Here is a 17,940-nt window from a genome sequence, read left to right as displayed (position 1 = left end):
AGGAGAAGAATGAAGGTTAAACTGGCTAGTTTGCCTATTGTTTTATTTTTATTAACAAGTGAATCCTCATCATTTAGAAGATTTTAAGGATAAAGGTGTTTTGCCCCTTGGTGGTTCTCAGCAACACATGATTTAAAGCATTTGCAACCTCCCTGCAGCCAGTTGCTTATCACTGAAAGATAAGAGAAATGGTCAGAAGGTTAAACCATTTCAGATTAGCTTGTACTTACATCCTGACATTTTGGATTAAGAATGTTTTTGGTAAACAAGAAAGAAAACCTCACAGATCCTCATAACTAAAAACTAATAATAAAAAAATAAGCTATGCAACAGGGATAAAAATTATAGTCCATATTAAATTTTCATATTTGAAGGTTAAAAATTTTAATACATTTTATTTAATGCAGACAAATATACAAATTACAATGACCAACTAAATAGAATCAAATATAAGCTTGAGCCCCTGGATTCTCATACTCCACCTAGACTTTGATCATGAAATGCCCTATTTCTTGAAAGACATTTAAATGTTCTCCTTTATTTTGAATAGGGCTTAATATTAATGCCTTCTATAGGTAGGAACTATGGTTTTCTTTTTTGTTTTTTAAAGAGAGAGGCAGGGACAGACAGACAAGAAGGGAGAGAGATGAGAAACATCAATTCTTTGTTGCTTCACCTTAGTTGTTCATTAATTGCTTTTTCTTATGTGCCAGGGGGGCTCCAGTTGATCCACTTACCCATTGCTCAAGTCAGCAACCTTGGATTTCAATCCAGCAACCAGAGGTTCATGTCTATGATCCAGCACTCAAGCCAGTGACCCCATACTCAAGCCTGTGACCTCGGGGTTTTGAACCTGGGTCCTCAGTATCCCAGGCCAACACTTTGTCCCAACACTCTATCCACTGCCTGGTCAGGTTGGTTCTCTTGGTTTCTTACCTTTCTTGAACACTTCAGCCACTTTTACTTAGTTAATATATATTGGGCAGATAAAATATATTATGCTTACTTTGTTAAAGATGGTGCTATCCATGTGGAAGCCCGTCGCCCAGGTGATATTATTTGCCCTTCTTGCTTGGAATGGGCATGATTATATACATATTTATGTGTGTTGGGGGTGGGCTGTGGGCAGGCAGGATCCTTGTAGCCTTGGGTTTGGTTTTAGGACTAAACCTTTCCCACCCTTTTTGATGTAAAGTGGTACACTCTCATGAGGAAACCCATTATGCCTCAGATAAGTGACTTTGTATCAGAGACTTCCTTATTTCTACATATATTGGATTAAAGGTTTTGATTTTTACACTATAAAATGGGGGCAGATCGGGAGCTTGCTCTCTTGGTTCCTGAGATTAGCATTAGAGAGGAGACCAGTAAGGCCATGTGGAGGAGAGGAGAAGCAGCTAAGATGGCAGAATGCTAAAGGAGAAGCCAGTTTTTGCAGAGTTTGTGCAGAGAGGAGATGGGGAACAGAGGTGAATAAGGCTAGTGAGCTAGAAACCTTTGATTCTAGGAAACTTGGATAAGTCAGTGGCTTTGGGAGCCCTGAATGGAAAGGGAAGTGTTTTCCCACTGTGTCTATTACTTGCCTGCTGGGTGCAAGCTAGGATTAAAGGTAATGGTCCATCAGTTCTTGGTTCCATTGTTTCATTACCATCTGTCCGAATCTAATGCAAACCTGCATGGGCCAGGCGGCTGTGATGGTGGCAGTGGATACTGACCATACAATATATATTCAGTCTCTAGACTTTAGATGCCATGCATTATGCTAATTACAAAATAAGACCCTGTTATTAAGCTATGTACAGTCTATTAAGTTTTTTTCAAATATCCTAATAAAGAAACTGGACAATTAAATATTAACTTCAGCACAGTGGAATAAGACTAACTAACAGTAAGTACAGAGTTTGATGGTTGCTCAAAGGATAGTCCATATTTTAAGAGTCACAAAAAAAAAAGGCCTTTCAAAGGAAGTGTAATCAAATGAATTTTGAAAGACAAATGAAAACTAACAAGATTTGGAACTGAGTTGGAGATATTGATGTGGTTGAAGGTGCTTTCTCAACCAAAGACAGAGTAAGTACAGAGATGTAAAATGGAAGTATAGGGTTCATAGGTTCCACAACCCTTTGGCCTTTAGTTTTCTCATGCTCTTATCTAAATTCCAATGATGTTAATCAGTAACTTTACTCCAAAATTCCATACTAAGCCTTGCATTAAGCATGTGATTCAGAGCAGAGAGAAGTGAGATTTTTAAAATAATCATGTAAAGGTGAGTGATGTTTACATTCTTTCCTTAGCTGTCATCTGTTTTTGATTTTTCAGCGCTGCTGAAGAGCTAACAGCAAAGATTTTTAAATAGAAGATATTTTCCAATTGACTTGTTAAGACTCAACCAAGTACTACAAAACCTTCATTGACAGGTCTTAGTAAACTGAGCTAGATCTCCTGATCCAGGGTCCTCATTGCCCTCCTGTTTCTTTCTTAGCATTTTCTTCTCTCCTCTTTCTTTTCAGCAAGTTTATTCTTTGAAGGTCAACTTTAACTATTTCATTAATCATCAGTGAGCAAGAGGCTTTTTCTCCCCAAGCTGCTGTATATTTTGTTCCAATCTTCTCCCTCATCTGCCCCTTCACTTCCTCTCTCTCCCTCTCCCCACTCACTGATTGCTATTGGCAAATCTAGGAATTTGATTATGAGCCAAGAATAAAAAATAACAGCAGAGGCTTTCTACATCTCTGTATGAATGACCATGACTGTGTGTGGCTGAATGCATTTGCAGGTATGTATCTATATTTGTGTTACTCCATTGCATCACAGACTCTAGAAAGCCAAGCCCACAAGTAAATCTCCGCCTCCTTCTCTGGCATTAGGAATAAAAGCTCCTCAGAAACATTCCAGATGCACAACTCATTTTTTTTTTTGCAGCTTGAAACCTGAGTGGGGATTTAAGGAAAACTACACTGAATCACCCAGTTTCCTTCACAGGATCAGCTGGACAGGTTGTATTTTTATTATTATTACCAATATTAAGATTTAGATTTAGATCAAGAAACTGTAGATGCAAATTGTGTATCACAAAGTTGTTACAAAAAGAAATATAGAAAGAATCAAGGCTTTATTGATGCTTGAGTTACTTAATAATATAAAGAATTTAAAGCCTTTTTAAATCACTTGGGTGTCATTAAAAATAACATTTTGCATTTATGTAGTGCTTTTCTGTTTAAAGAGCTTTAACATAATGCTGCAGTATCATAGCTACTTTGTAAGTCTTGCTCACTAGACATGTTCTCAATTTTATTGATGAAGAAATAAAACATGCTAGATAGAAACAAAGTGAAGGCTGACTTCTAGTCTGGTGTTCACTTGTGTGAAATATATCAGAAGCAGCCTGTTACTACCATGAGCTTTGCAAACATTACTGTTACTGTGAAGTGAGAGACATCAGATAAATACAACAGAAACACAAGTCCTTGGTAAATTGCTGACAGAGCATTTGCAAGATAGTGTCTATTTTATCTAAGAGTCTTGAGTAAAAACTAGAGAGCCATTGAAACTTGAACTAACAATTAAATTTGATGAGTATTTTTGAGCATCTACTTTGTGACATAGTGCTAAGGTCCGGGATAGAATAATATACAAAAGAATATTCTCTGTTTTCAGCCACTTTATCTAAATCTAAGTAAGTTGAAGACAGTGAGAACTAAGTTGAGTCCTATGCATATATTCACCATGGTATCCAAGCTCTTAACACAGTGTCAGGGGATGAAGTAGGCACTCACACAGAAAATACTTGCTGAATGAAAGGCAGACTGGGGGATGAAGAGCAGGACAAAAAAGGGAAGAAACAAAAAAGGCAGGAAAGAAGAAATGTAGAGAAAAAAGAAGAAAAGCTTTCTGAATGCAATTAAATTTATGAATTAGAGTTTTAACCTTTTCTGTTGTTGTTTTCAGATAACAGTAACCTACCTACTCAGAAAATCAAATTGACCGTTTCTAACTGAAATACATCTTTTGAGAAAAAACAGAGGAGCTAGAGGGTGTGTTCATACATTGTAATATGAGATAATTTACCAAAAGAAGTTAAACAAGGAAAAATATTTTATTACATGTCACCTAGTTTAATTCTGAGTCCAAAATTGATCATGAAGAAACAGCCCAAAGTCAGACAACTGTTTAATGATAAATAGTTACTCCACAATGACTATAAGCCAATTACTTTCAAACCTGGCAGCACACCAAGAAAGGCAAGTTTTTCACATGAATAAACAAATTAGTAGGCAGGGCAAGCGATGTCTTTTATACACATTTCTAGTGAAACATCTATTTTTTGAGTGCAAAAGAATGTCTGGGGAACAAGCTGATTTATTAACAAGACTCATTTTAATCAAAGTACAATTTTGGTGTGATTACATCTGCTATACCTGAAAAGGAGGTTTTAAAAGAGTTTCATTTGCCTTTACAGACTGGGATTTTTTTCCTTCTGGTAAGAACAACCATGATTAGTATTGTTCTGTGGTTTCCAAAACCCATGTTAAGCCATTCTTTAGTGAAAGAAAGAAAGAAAGAAAGAAAGAAAGAAAGAAAGAAAGAAAGAAAGAAAGAAAGAAAGAAAGAAAGAAAGAACTTTTATATTGTGTCTCTCTTCTGTTGTATAATCTGAGGCCCAAATGAAATGAATTTCATATTGGTTTATCCCAGATAACTTGAGACAAGTAAACAGGATAAAATTCATATTGGACATCTATAGATTTTACCCTCTCCAGTAGGAAACAGATTACTGACTGAGTTTTTTCAGACAATTTTATATTTACACTGTTAGGAATTACTGACAACAAATAATTCTCTGCTTTTGACAAAAAAGATACCTGCTTTGAACAGAGACATTATCATGTAATGTGTACTGTTACTGAGAGAGTCCAAGTGCCTGTTTCTTCTACATCAACATATAGATGTGCAGACTAACAATGGAAGCTCATACTTATTAAGCATCTGTAATTGGCCAGGCTTATCCTCTCATTTAATTCCCAATAACTGTTTCAGGTAAGTATCATCATTACCATTTTCAATCTGTAGATGAGAAAATGGAGCACAGTCAAGTTAATTTGTAGCATCATACAATTAGCAGAGCTAGAATTTTTTTTTTTTTTTTTTTTTGTATTTTTCTGAAGCTGGAAATGGGGAGAGACAGTCAGACAGACTCCCGCATACACCCGACCGGGATCCACCCGGCATGCCCACCAGGGGGCGACGCTCTGCCCACCAGGGGGCGATGCTCTGCCCCTCCGGAGCGTCACTCTGTCAAGACCAGAGCCACTCTAGCGCCTGGGGCAGAGGCCAAGGAGCCATCCCCAGCGCCCGGGCCATCTTTACTCCAATGGAGCCTCGCTGCGGGAGGGGAAGAGAGAGACAGAGAGGAAGGAGAGGGGGAGGGGTGGAGAAGCAGATGGGCGCCTCTCCTGTGTGCCCTGGCCGGGAATCGAACCTGGTACTTTCTGCACGCCAGGCTGACGCTCTACCACTGAGCCAACCGGCCAGAGCCCAGAGCTAGAATTTAAACCAAGGTGGTCTACTTTAGATCTCATATTCCTTTTCTTTTCTTTTTTTTTTTTAATTGAAGAGAACCCATATTTTTAATAACTATTTTCTCTGCTGTGTACAAATTAATCATTTAAATTAATATAAATGTATAGACTTTTAACACATATGTATTTTTCATAATAAGAGAACATTTAAATATTTAGCTAATCATATCAATAATAAGGTAAAAATTTAACATACTTGATTATATGAACAATAAAATTCTATACAACAATATTTAAAAAGTAGAAAGACAATAGATATCTTGATGTATAAATAAATAATAAATTACTAACTATAAATCAGGAAAAAGCAGCAATCTTTATGGGGAAAAATGAATTAAATGATTAAAATAACCAATAAACTTACAAAATGTAAATTATAAAAAATTACAAAATATTTATAAAATGCAATTTTAAAAATTATACATTAAATCATGAAAAACTACAACAAATTTCAGTACTGCTGAGGATTTGGAAAAGTAAACAATTTCATATACTGTGCAAATTTGTATAATATTTCAGCAACTTGTTCAAAAATATTTATCAATACATGTGCATAACTTTTATTTGACAATTCTGTTAAAACTGCAAAGATAAGTAAGTATAAAAATACAGATGCTCAAAGACATTCATTAAAGTGCAACTTATTTCAAAAAAAACTAAGAAAAACGGGAATTTTTAATAATAAAGTATTGCAGCATATGCCTAACCAGATGGTGGTGAAGTGAATAGAGCATCAGACTGGGGTGCAGATGACCCAGGTTCAAACCTGAGGTCACCCGCTTGAGTGTGGGCTTATCCTGCTTGAGCACGGGTTCATCTGGCTTGAGTGTGGGGTTGCTGGCTTGAGCGTGGGATCATAGACATGGCCCTATGGTCTATGTGGTATGAGCACAAAAGTCACTCGCTTGAAGCCCACAATCACTGGCTTGAGCCCAAGGTTGCTGGCTTGAGCAAGGGGTCACTGCTCTGCTGTGGCCCCCCCGCCATCAAGGCACATATGAGAAAGCAATCAATAAACAACTAAGATGCTGCAATGAAGAATTGATGCTTCTCATCTTCCTTCCTGTCTGCCTATCTGTCCCTCTCTCTGTCTCTGTCCCCTCCTCCCAAAAAGAATTGCGCATCTATGTTACATTCATACTATGGGCGATCATATTTCATTTATAAGAATAAAAACAGAATTTACATATCAACATAAAAATATGTTAACATTATATAGTTAAGTGAAAAAATAGATTACAAATAAATGTAAAATAAATACAAAAGATATACATAAGTGTAGATTTAATATATATTTAAATATTCAGAAGCATAAATACAATAATATTAGTGATTATCTCATGAGAGTAGAATAAAGAGGGACACTTTTATTTTCTATATATTGTTTAATTTTTTTCACCAACCATGTCAAAAATAGTATATTTATATACACATGTTTACATGTATGTACAAGTGTGTGAATATTTATCCTTCTCTGTATAAGACAAATATGGTTTCATGTTCAAGGAGTCTCATGCAGGACAAACAACCTAATTGATAAGGATGTTTGCTTTTTCATAGACCCTTTTGACTTAAAAGATTTTAAATTAAACCTTTTAATTCTGGAACAACATAAGTCAATAACATTAACTTTCCTTCCTCTGGTAGTTATAGAAAGAGGATATATTAACTTTTTACAGGAAGGCCAATGGGAAGGCTATTTTTATATATAAATCAACAGTTGGAGAGGTTCCGAACTAGGGCAGTAACACTAACAATAAAAAATAATAGAAAATGACAGAGATCTCTCTGGTATTTGGAGTAAGGTGCTGGTGAAGAAGAGTTAGGAAGCAATCTCTGAAAGTTTTCACCTTTAATGCGCAGTGTAGAAATGTAATGAGGAAGATACTACCAGAAGAAACCTTCAGTATTAGTCAATGATACAATTATTTGGTTTGCTTTGTAAACACTTATCTTTCTAAAATTTTACTATCAGATATTTTTTTTCCTTCGGGTTCATCCATTTGTTACAGTATCTACTAATATCATTTCCTCTTTACAATGCCACACTCATAGATTGGGGTCCTCTGTTAAAGGAAACACATTAGGTGGATAAAAGAACTATTACCTCAAAAGCTTCCTTTATAATACAAACTCTCTAAAGACACAATAAAATCTACAGTGGTCACAAATCTATGAGTGTATAACAACCTGCCAGACAGCTTTTTGATCAAGAGTAAATAAAAAAGAGGTCTTGAAAGGCTAATGTCAAAGAAGAACAAAATTAGTTGAGATGCTTTATCAAAAACTTAAAATGGAGTAATTTATGGAAAGGTAAGACTAGTGAAAGAAGTTGAAAGCCAGTGAAAAAAATTTGCTTAATTCTCTAACCATGAACATGAAATGGCTTGTCAAAGGATTAGGACATAAGTTATCAAATGATAACCATCTGATTTAACCTTTTGATTTTCAGAAAAGTTACTGAACGGGAGTGTCCACTATATACTATTGTTTAAGTGAGACAAAAAAGAAATGATAATGTCCATGGTCACAGAGGAGCATTTATACTCTCAAGAATCATGTCTTAGATATCATTACAGTGTTTTAAATTTCATCTTCTTTTAAGTACACTTACCAAGCATTTAAATTTTTTCATTAAATGAAAAATATTCAGAAACTAAGGAGACTCTGACTTTGAGATCCAGTAATAGCTATCAGATGTGACCATCAACTTTATTGTTATTTAATGTAGACATAATTAATCAAAGTGATTCTCTGCTAAAATATTGTTATATTTCTGAACTTCTTCATCTTTGGATATGCCCAGCAATTTTGACTGAGAAATTGAAGGCACCATTGATTTTATTCATTATGGAATGTATTATATATACATATTATGTATAAATGTGAGAATATCAATGTATTACATATTGTATATAATTTTAAACATTTTACTTTATGTTTTGTATTTTATTATTCTTTTATATGTTAGACTTATCTCCTTAAAAGAATTAGAAGCTCTTGCTTGACCAGATGGTGACACAGTGGATAGAGCCTCAGACTGGGAGGCAGAGGACCCAGGTTTGAAACCCCAAGGTAGCTGGCTTGAGCACGGGCTCATCAAGGTTGAGCACGGGTTCACCAGCTTGTGCAAGGGGTCTCTGGCTTGAGCGGGGGATCATAGACATGACCCCACAGCCACTGGTTTGAGCCCAAGGTCTCTGGCTTAAGCAAGGGGTCACTTGATCTGCTGTAACCCCCCAGTCAAGGCACATATGAGAAAGCAATCACTGAACAACTGAGGAGCTTTAACAAAGAATTAATGCTTCTCATCTCTCTCCCTTCCTGTCTGTCTGTCCCTCTCTCTGACTCCCTCTCTGTCTCTGTCAAAAAAAAAAAAAATAAATTAGAAACTCTTAAAGTGCAAAGACTGTTATATACTTCTTTAATGATATATTTACCCCACATGATCAACAGCTAAGAAATGCTAGATAAACAAGAGAATTTCAAAATCAGAGGTATTATTAATGTTAAAACATTATAATGTACTTCCAAAGTGGAAAACATGCCATTTTTTATCTTTCAGTGTACTACTCTGTAATGGATTCTTCTAAACATGATTATTCCGAATTCTTTGGCAAAGTCCATGGAATTCTGATGTATAAAGATTTTGTCAAACATTGGGATGAAGTGGAAGCATTCGAGGCAAGACCAGATGACATTGTCATTGCCACCTATCCCAAATCTGGTAAGTATCCCTGTTATGTATAAATTGTTCCTTTTTCTCTTCATAAGGACATACTCACCTTGAATGGTAAATACTAAACTGCTTACTTCCTCCACACTCATTCTTCATATTAAATAAGACAGATATAGTAGTTTTGATACAGACATAAAAGGGTGGCATATGATAGCTCTATTTTAAGAGCATAATCTGTACTTAGAACTTGAACAATATCATTGAAAAGTGGGTTCTGTGGTCAAGATGACAATGTAGATAAAAGTAATACTTGGAACCTCTCACAATCACAGAAGATTACAACTAAACTACAGAAATTATCATCAGAACTGCCTGATATGTAGGTGACCAGAAGTTGTATAACTAGGTATATGAAGCAAAAGCCACATCGAGATTGGTAGAAAGGGACAAAGACACAGAATGGAATGGTTCCACACCCACAGTGTGGCAGTTAAGAAATAAGAGAATATCTTGGTTGGTGGAGACCCACCCTGAGAAGCAGTGGGTCCCAGCCCCACACCAGGCCCTTCAGCCCAGGAATCCAGTGTCAGGAAGATCAGTCCCCATAACTCCAGCTGAAAAAAACAGTGAAGATTGTGGCTGAGCAAGACAGAGGACTGCTAGAGTTCTAAGCATTCCTCTTAAAGGGTCTGTGAACAAACTTATGCAGAGTCACTTATTTTGAGCACCAGCACTGGGGCAGCAGCTCAAAGGTAACTTGTACATATTGGGAGGAATTATATAAATTGTTTGGTATCAGGATGAAAGCTTGAGGAATAGCTTTTTTCCAGACAGAAGTGCTGGCAGAAGCCATTGTTCCTTTAATTATCCTTCCTCCCACAGAGCAATCAGGCACCACATTTGAATCTCCTACTACCTAGTCATGCTATTAACCTCATCCTGGTGATTTCCTAAGGATCGCCCCATTCAGTTTGCAGACCCAACCAAGCTACTTTCAGTGGCTTTTCCATACAAATGACTTTTCATGGCTCATGTTCCTGAATTTCCTAAAATCTCTCAAACAAGCAGCACCTGGCTTGCCTCTTGCCAAGTGACCCTAAGCCTGGCACTAGCAGCAGCCAGCTTCAGTTCACAGCTTGGCCTTCTGGGGGCCTCCAAGTCCAGTACAACTAGCAACCATCTGCAGATTACTTTGTATCTCAAGCCCGGTGGCCAGTGGTGGCTGATCTGGGCCTGCACCTGCCAGGAGGTCCCAGAACCAGCACATCTCGTGGACATAGCAGATGGCTCAGACCAAGCTGAAACACCACCTTACCACTTCCATAAGAACATACTCAAAGGACAGACTCAGTGAGTTCCTGAGCTCTGCTGAGGGGAATTCTGCTCTGTGGGCTTGGTCCTTGCACAGCAGCTCCTTCATGGTGGCTGTGGCCAGTCCTCACAGCTGAATGAAACTAAAGTGATGGAAAAAGGTATGTTATGAAAATGAAAAACAAACAAAAAACCTGGGGCAGCAATACTTATACCAGAAAAAATAGACTTTAAGACAGTGGCTATAACAAAAGACAAAGAAGGATCTAGCAATTCTACCTCTGGATATTTATCAGAAAAAATCCAAAACACTAAATAGAAAAGACATATACATCTGTATGTTTATTGTAGCATTATTTAAAATAGCCAAGATATGGAAGCAACTTAAGCGTCCATCAATAGATTAGTGAATTAAAAAAGTAGTGTATATATGCAATGGAATATAAGCCATAAAAAATAAAATCTTGCTATCTGCAACAACATAGATAAATCTAGACAGTATTATGCTGAGTGAAAAAAGTGAGGTAGAGAAAACAAATACAGTACTAGATGGCTCCAGATATATGTAGAATCTGAAAAACAAATAAATGAAAATGCAGAACATGTGAAACAGAATCAGACACAGAGAACATTTTGATGGTTGCCAGATGGCTGGGAACTTGTGGAATGGGAGAAAGGTGAAGGAATTAAGAAGTACAAATTGGCCTGACCAGGCGGTGGTGCAGTGGATAGAACATCGGACTGGGATGCGGAGGACCCAGGTTCGAGACCCCAAGGTCACCAGCTTGAGCGCAGGCTCATCAGGTTTGAGCAAGGCTCATCAGCTTGAACCCAAGTTCACTGGCTCGAGCAAGGGGTCACTTGGTCTGCTGTAGCCCCCTGAATGAGGCACATATGAGAAACCAATCAATGAACAACTAAGGAACTTCAATGAAGAATTGTGATGTTTCTCATCTTTCTCCCTTCCTGTCTGTCTGTCCCTATCTGTCCCTCTCTATGACTTTCTCTGCCTCTGCCACACACACAGACACATACACACAAAAGTATAAATTGGTAGTTACAGAATAGTGTTAGGGATGTAAAGTACGGTATAGGGAATGTAGTCAATAATATTGTAATAATTATATATGGTGTCAGATTGGTACTAGATTTATCAGGGTGATCACTTTGTGAGTTATATAAATTTCTAATCATACTGTTGTACACCTGAAATTAATGTAATTGTACATCAACTATAATTGAAAATAAAAAAAATTTAGACACAAGTTGTAAGAGACAACTCATAATTTTCCCTTTAAAGTGTGATGAGAGTATACTGTTATATTACAGAATTGCCCCCAGACAGTTTGAAAATACTTCAAGATAGGATTCAAAGGGAGTTAGGAAGAATCATAAATATTCAACATAATTTGTCAAACTCTATGAGCTTTAGCCATGATCATTATTGGAAAGGTAAAAGTTGAGGAGGAATGAACAGGTAAAGCTAAATTCTCAATGATTACAGGTAAGAGAAAGGTTACGTTAGTGTCTAAAAGCTGCAGATAATATCAGCAAAGTTTGCTAAATAAACGGGAGAAAATACTATAGTTATGGGTGCCCCAGGCCTAAGCTTAAAAGACTTAATGGAAGATAAAGTTGAAAAAAAAAATTGTTTGTAAAAAACAGTGTGATTGGAGAAGGATATTCCTTAAAATAGAGATTTCAAGATATGGTAAAATGTAATAATAATTTAAAATAGTAAAAATGTAAAAAGTATGCAAAAGAAAAAAAGATACCCATACAAGCTAACCCTCCTGCTTTCCCATAATAGTCATCAATTCTCTTTCTCCAGAATCAAGTTTAGCTATGCTTCCCTCCAATTCCCTTTTCCCGTAGTATATTCCATAAGTTTACTATCCGTTTTATGACATTATCCACCCAGCAGGGGAGCAGAAAAAGGCTACTCTTCATGCTGACATCTGATTGTCTCTCACAAAGCTCAGACCTTTTCACTGCTTCTCTTTGGTTTCCCCACACACACTGAACTGACTAAATGTTCTTCCTTGTCCCCTAAAGAAACTCACAACCAAAAGTTTAGTGAACTTCATTCTATAAATAAATTACCCATTATCCAGGCTACCACCTTTGTAAATAGCTTAAAGAGTAATATGAAATGCATTGCATTTTTATTTTTGTAATATTGTGTTCCCTTGGGAATTAAATTCCTTATGAGGAGCACTTCCCATTATACTGAGCTGTACCATGATTATCCTGTTTTCCTTATAGAAATGAATCAATTACATTTAACTGTTCTCATTCCATTAAATTCAAAGAAATTCAAACATGTATGGAACTTTCATCTTTAAGTACATGTGCACATGTATTTATTTGTAAAATATGATGTATAAAACTATAAATGTGTTATTATTTAGACAGGTAGAAAAAGATGTATTTAATTACTTTGTGATTTTTTTTCTCAATCTTTACGATTCAGTAGTGTGTTGCCTAATTTTCAGATATCTTTTTTTTATTGATTTTTATTTTAATTTTATTATGGTCAAAAAATATAATCTATATGATTTCAATCCTCTTAAATTTATGATTCTTATTTAATGACTCAGAATACAGTCTAACTGGTGAATGTATGCTTGGCAATGTTGCACTGTTGGGTAGAATGTTCTAGAAATATCAAAAATATCAACTTGTTTGACAGTGAAAAAAAAGATAGAAAAAATAGGTGTTGTTGGCTACTTAGAAAATTAAATATATAGGGGAGTAAGTATAGAACCATAACTAAAATTTAAGACTACGTACTATGTTTACCTTATTTCATTATTGTCATTTTTGTATCGACAAAGTATAACCAATTTCCACAGATAACCAGAAAAAAAACCCCACAAACTATTTTTAAGCTAACCAGCTCCTTTAAATCCATCCCCAAACTTTATTTTTAAGCAACATCTTTTTTTTCCCCTGTGGTTAGCTCCACTGTTAATTATAGTTCCAGACTCTTATAATCTTAGACCTTCAGAAATCATAATGGTCCATTTCAGACTTCTCTATATTATTTTTCAAATTAGCACTTAAATATGTCAAACACTGAACACGTCTTTGGCTCCTCTGACCCTAAAGCTGTTCCTCCACTTCTCTTTCCTGTCAGGATCAAAGTCAGCACACTACTGGTCATCTGGAGAGGAAACTGGAGAGCTAGTCCAGACTCACTTCCTCTTGCTTCTTCATCTCCCCTTTTATGCAATCAATCAAAATATTTTGCCTGTTTTGTCTCATAGATATATCTTACAGTCTGTCTCTTACATGTCTCTTGTCTCTCTTCTTATTGACACTTCACTCCATTGTTCTATTTATTCTTTCACTAGAAGACTTCTTCCAAAACACAACACTGATACTCTTGCTCTCTTATTTAATGTATGTCAATGCCTTTCCAAGTTTTTGAAAACAACTTGAACTCTTCAGTATGAATTACAAGGCATTTTATGCTTGCTGTCCACTTGCCTCCATATTCTCATCCCCACCCATCCCTTCAGGTAAACTTTTTGATTTAAGCTTTACAATCTATTTCCATTTTTTTTCCCTCACCACTATATATTTTTAAGTATCTGGCCTTTGATTAAAAAAAGAAAGAAAGAAAGACTTTTTCTGCCTGGTAAAACCCTTTTCTATCTCACAAAACTGGTAAATTTATGCCAATAATTTGTTAAGGGTAATCTCAATCATTTTGTTCTCTTGAAGGCATTTTTTGTCAAAACACTGCAGCCACAAAGTCATACTAAATTAAATATTTTGATGTTGCAGTCCTTTACATCCTTGTGCCCCTTGATATTATAACAACTTAAGAAAAAAGAAGTTTTTGAATTATTAAATATTGTTTCTAACTTTTTAGAGGGCCTTTGATCACCACAGGGAAATGACCAGATTTATTCTTTTATAATATCCTCTGAACTAGGGCTCAACTTGAGACATAAAAAACTATTACTAAAGTTTGTGTTTGCAAGCATGCTTGAGTGTTATCATTTACTATTCAAGCCTCCTTACTTTTTCAATGCAAAAATTTAGATCCAACCTTTTATCAGCTTGCACAGGGTCACAATTCATCATGGACAAATTGGGACTTTTACTACAGGTATGTTTTACTATAATACTCATTCTTACTTACCAAGGCTATTCCTGGGCTCTATGGCTCTTCTGACAGTATTCAATTTATATTGCATTGGTACCATCTTACTCTATCCAGCTACAAAGTCATCACTTCTATCACCAGCCCGTGGTCAGTGGGAGACTCAGGTTTGTTCAATTTCTACAGGCACAACCTGGGTGAGTGAAATTGTAGACATGATCTTTAAAGAAGGTGATGTGGAAAAGTGCAAAGAAGATGTCATTTTTAATCGAATACCTTTCCTGGAATGCAGAAAAGATGAGTTAATGAATGGTAATGTTTACATTGATTTTAAAAGCTATAATAATCATATGTTTTAAAGTGTTAATGTAGATGAAATAAGGGAAGAGATTTTAAGCAAGCGTGGCAATTAGCATTATGTCTTCTGCATAGCAACACATGTGAATTTAAATAAAAATCTTGACAAAGTTTGCGGTATAGCTATATCTAGAAAAAAGGGAATAAGACTAGCTTGTACAAGCCCTCAGTTGAGATTAGTAATATGTGAGTTTTTATCTCTTTATGGGCTGAATGTGATAATACCTTAAACACTAGAAAAATACTCATAAATTTTTTAAGGATCTATGCAAAAAGATATTCATTACAGATTGTTTTAATATTTCAAAAAATTAGAAACACCATAAGTGTTTGTCAAAAGAACATTTAAAAGTGGTATAGTAACTCTGTAAAATTTTTATAAAAATGATGTCATATGTTTCTTGACATTGCTATATTAGTATGATATATTGAGGAAAAAGGATAATTAGAAAATATTTTAAGTTTTATGTGTTTGCAATATTTGATGGCTATGAGTCTGGGCATATAGATATATTTGTACAGAATGCTGATTACTCCAATGTTAATTATAATTTTTCCAAAGTGGTAAAATTTTATTTTATTTTTTCTTCTATACCTTCCTCTATCTAAAATTCTATTATAGTTAGTATATATAATATTACATTAATAAAAGAATCTTAAAGTTACTTTTATTTTTAAATGTCTATAAAATTCATATCAATATTTATAATTTTTGAATTTGCCTAATTTTAAATTTTTTTATAACTCAGGGGTAAAACAATTAAAAGAGATGGCATCTCCCAGAATTGTGAAGACTCATTTGTCAGTGAAGCTTCTCCCAACCTCATTTTGGGAAAAGAACTGTAAGGTAACCAGAGTCAAGAATGCTTAAAACTTTATTCAACTCTAAGAAATTTTAGATTGTTCAAGTCATAACTATGTTTTATATACACTTGTTTCTTTTTCTCTCATTGAATATATAAACATTTAAAAATGTAGATTATAGTCAGTATAGTCAGATAGTCTGAATAAATTCCAACTCCAGAGGTGATTCTGAAAACAAACAAAGAATCCTCAGGTAAACTCTCTAAGCTACAGTTTCCTCGTCTGTTAAAAATAAAGACAATAATAGCATCATTTTTATATAAAGATTAAATAAAAAATATTTATAAATTGTTTTACATATGCCTACCACTATGTAAACAATTAATGGTAGCTACTTTTGTATTTGTTGTTATTGCTAATTGTATTGAATGTACTCCTTCTGCTTGGTACTGTGAGCCATGCCAACAAACTAGACAAAGATAAACCAGACAAATATTATATAATAATTATTTACTAAGTGCCTATTATATGATAGCAATATAACAATTAAGAAGTCATAGTTCATTGGGATAAGGAGATAAATAAACAAACAGTGCATTGCCATAGGTTAAGATAGAGAACTCTAGTATAGCCCTGGCCAATTGGCTCAGTGGATAGAGCATCAGCCCCACGTGTGTATATCCCAGGTTCAGTTCTCAATCAGGGCACACATGAGAAGAAACCACCTGCTTCTCTTCCCCCCTCCCTCTTCTCTTTCTCTTCCCCTCTCCCAGCCAGTGGCTTGATTAGTTTGCCATTGCCCCAGTCACTGAGGATAGCTCTGTTGATTCAAGCATCGGCCCTAGACAGGGGTTGCTGGGTAGATCCCAGTTGGGTGCATGCTGAAGTCCATCTCTCTATCTCTCCTCTTCTCATTAAAAAAAAAAATTCTAACTTGGATATTGAGGGCAGGGAATGTATCCGAAAGCAAGTAACACCGCGGTTGATATTGCAGAATGCATAATGGTATACAATCCCAGATGCAAACCCAAAGGAGATTTAAAACCAGTTTGGTTGGAAAGCTGAGTGTACATATTGGTTAGATGAATGAAAAAAAAATAAACTAGGACTTGATTACAATAGACATTGAAGTCAAGGAAAGAATTTTGGATCCTATTTGATAATAATGAGGACTTGTAGACATATTAAAGTGATGATTAACATACACATGACCATTTATGCTTTTAGAAAGAATAATATGAGTAATCCTAAAGTACAAGCAAAGCATTGCTTCCTGGGCAACTGATGCTTTTCCTCTAGCTTTTTTTTTTCCCTTGGGAGACAGATGATAAGCATCAATTTTTAGATGTGTCACTTTAGTTGCTCATTGATTGCTTCTCATATGTGCCTTTCCCAGGGGCTCAAGCTGAGCCAGCGACCATGGGGTAGTGTCAATGATCTTATGCTCAAAGCCAGCAACAATGCTCCCCTTTCCCTTGTTCAAGCTGGTGAGCCCATGCTCAAGCTGGTGACCTTGGGGCTTTGAGACTGGAACCTCAGTGTCCCAGGCTAATGCTCTATCCACTGCATCACCATCAGTCAGGCTAACTTTCTAACTTTAAAAAAAACCCCACTAGGATCCGTGCTATACTTATGAGATATTAAGGTGATATACACTGTCATTACTAAGAGAAAAAGGGATTCATCACAGTGTAAAACATTTCAACTTTGTACACTGATATGACATGCTGTACTTGACCTTTTCTGGAGATCCCTGGTCCAAAACTCTGTAGATCTCCATGTTGTTTATTTGTGTGTTTGCTTGCTTTCATTATAACCAATCCTAGGAAAAACACATGTATTCCGCTAAAATCTTTCCATATGGAAATGCTACCTCATTATATTTTCTAGATGTGTCATTACCATTTTTTCAAAATTTGACTGTCACTATTTTTTCCTTGAAGAATGGGTTGTAGTCTTGTTGTTATCCCATTTACTTTTTAAATGGAAATAGGTATTATACTTTGACAATGGTTTCAGTCTTCCCAAAACTTCTCATCACCTCAGAGATCATCAAAAGTAGGAAATAGATGGATGGATTCATGTTCTGATTATTT

The 17,940-nt window shown here is 35.7% G+C and overlaps 1 protein-coding gene across 2 annotated transcripts in view; it reads left to right on the top strand.

The window, feature by feature from the left end:
• The first annotated feature begins 2,209 nt into the window (after window positions 1-2,209).
• LOC136405494 (sulfotransferase 1E1-like) overlaps window positions 2,210-17,940 on the top strand; it is a 29,468-nt gene continuing 13,737 nt past the window's right edge. The window contains exons 1-5 of one of the 2 annotated variants that reach the window (XM_066384957.1): window positions 2,210-2,266; window positions 2,923-2,996; window positions 9,145-9,306; window positions 14,870-14,995; window positions 15,790-15,887. In XM_066384957.1, the coding sequence (XP_066241054.1) occupies window positions 9,159-9,306; window positions 14,870-14,995; window positions 15,790-15,887 (372 nt within the window). In that variant the 5' untranslated portion in view covers window positions 2,210-2,266; window positions 2,923-2,996; window positions 9,145-9,158. The remainder of the gene's footprint in view (window positions 2,267-2,922; window positions 2,997-9,144; window positions 9,307-14,869; window positions 14,996-15,789; window positions 15,888-17,940) is intronic. The other variant, XM_066384958.1, reaches the window with a different exon arrangement.

The sequence above is a fragment of the Saccopteryx leptura genome, chromosome 5 (assembly GCF_036850995.1).
Source record: "Saccopteryx leptura isolate mSacLep1 chromosome 5, mSacLep1_pri_phased_curated, whole genome shotgun sequence".
NCBI lineage: Eukaryota > Metazoa > Chordata > Mammalia > Chiroptera > Emballonuridae > Saccopteryx > Saccopteryx leptura.
Note: the sequence above shows the minus strand (reverse complement) of the source record. Positions and strands in the feature narration are given on the sequence as shown.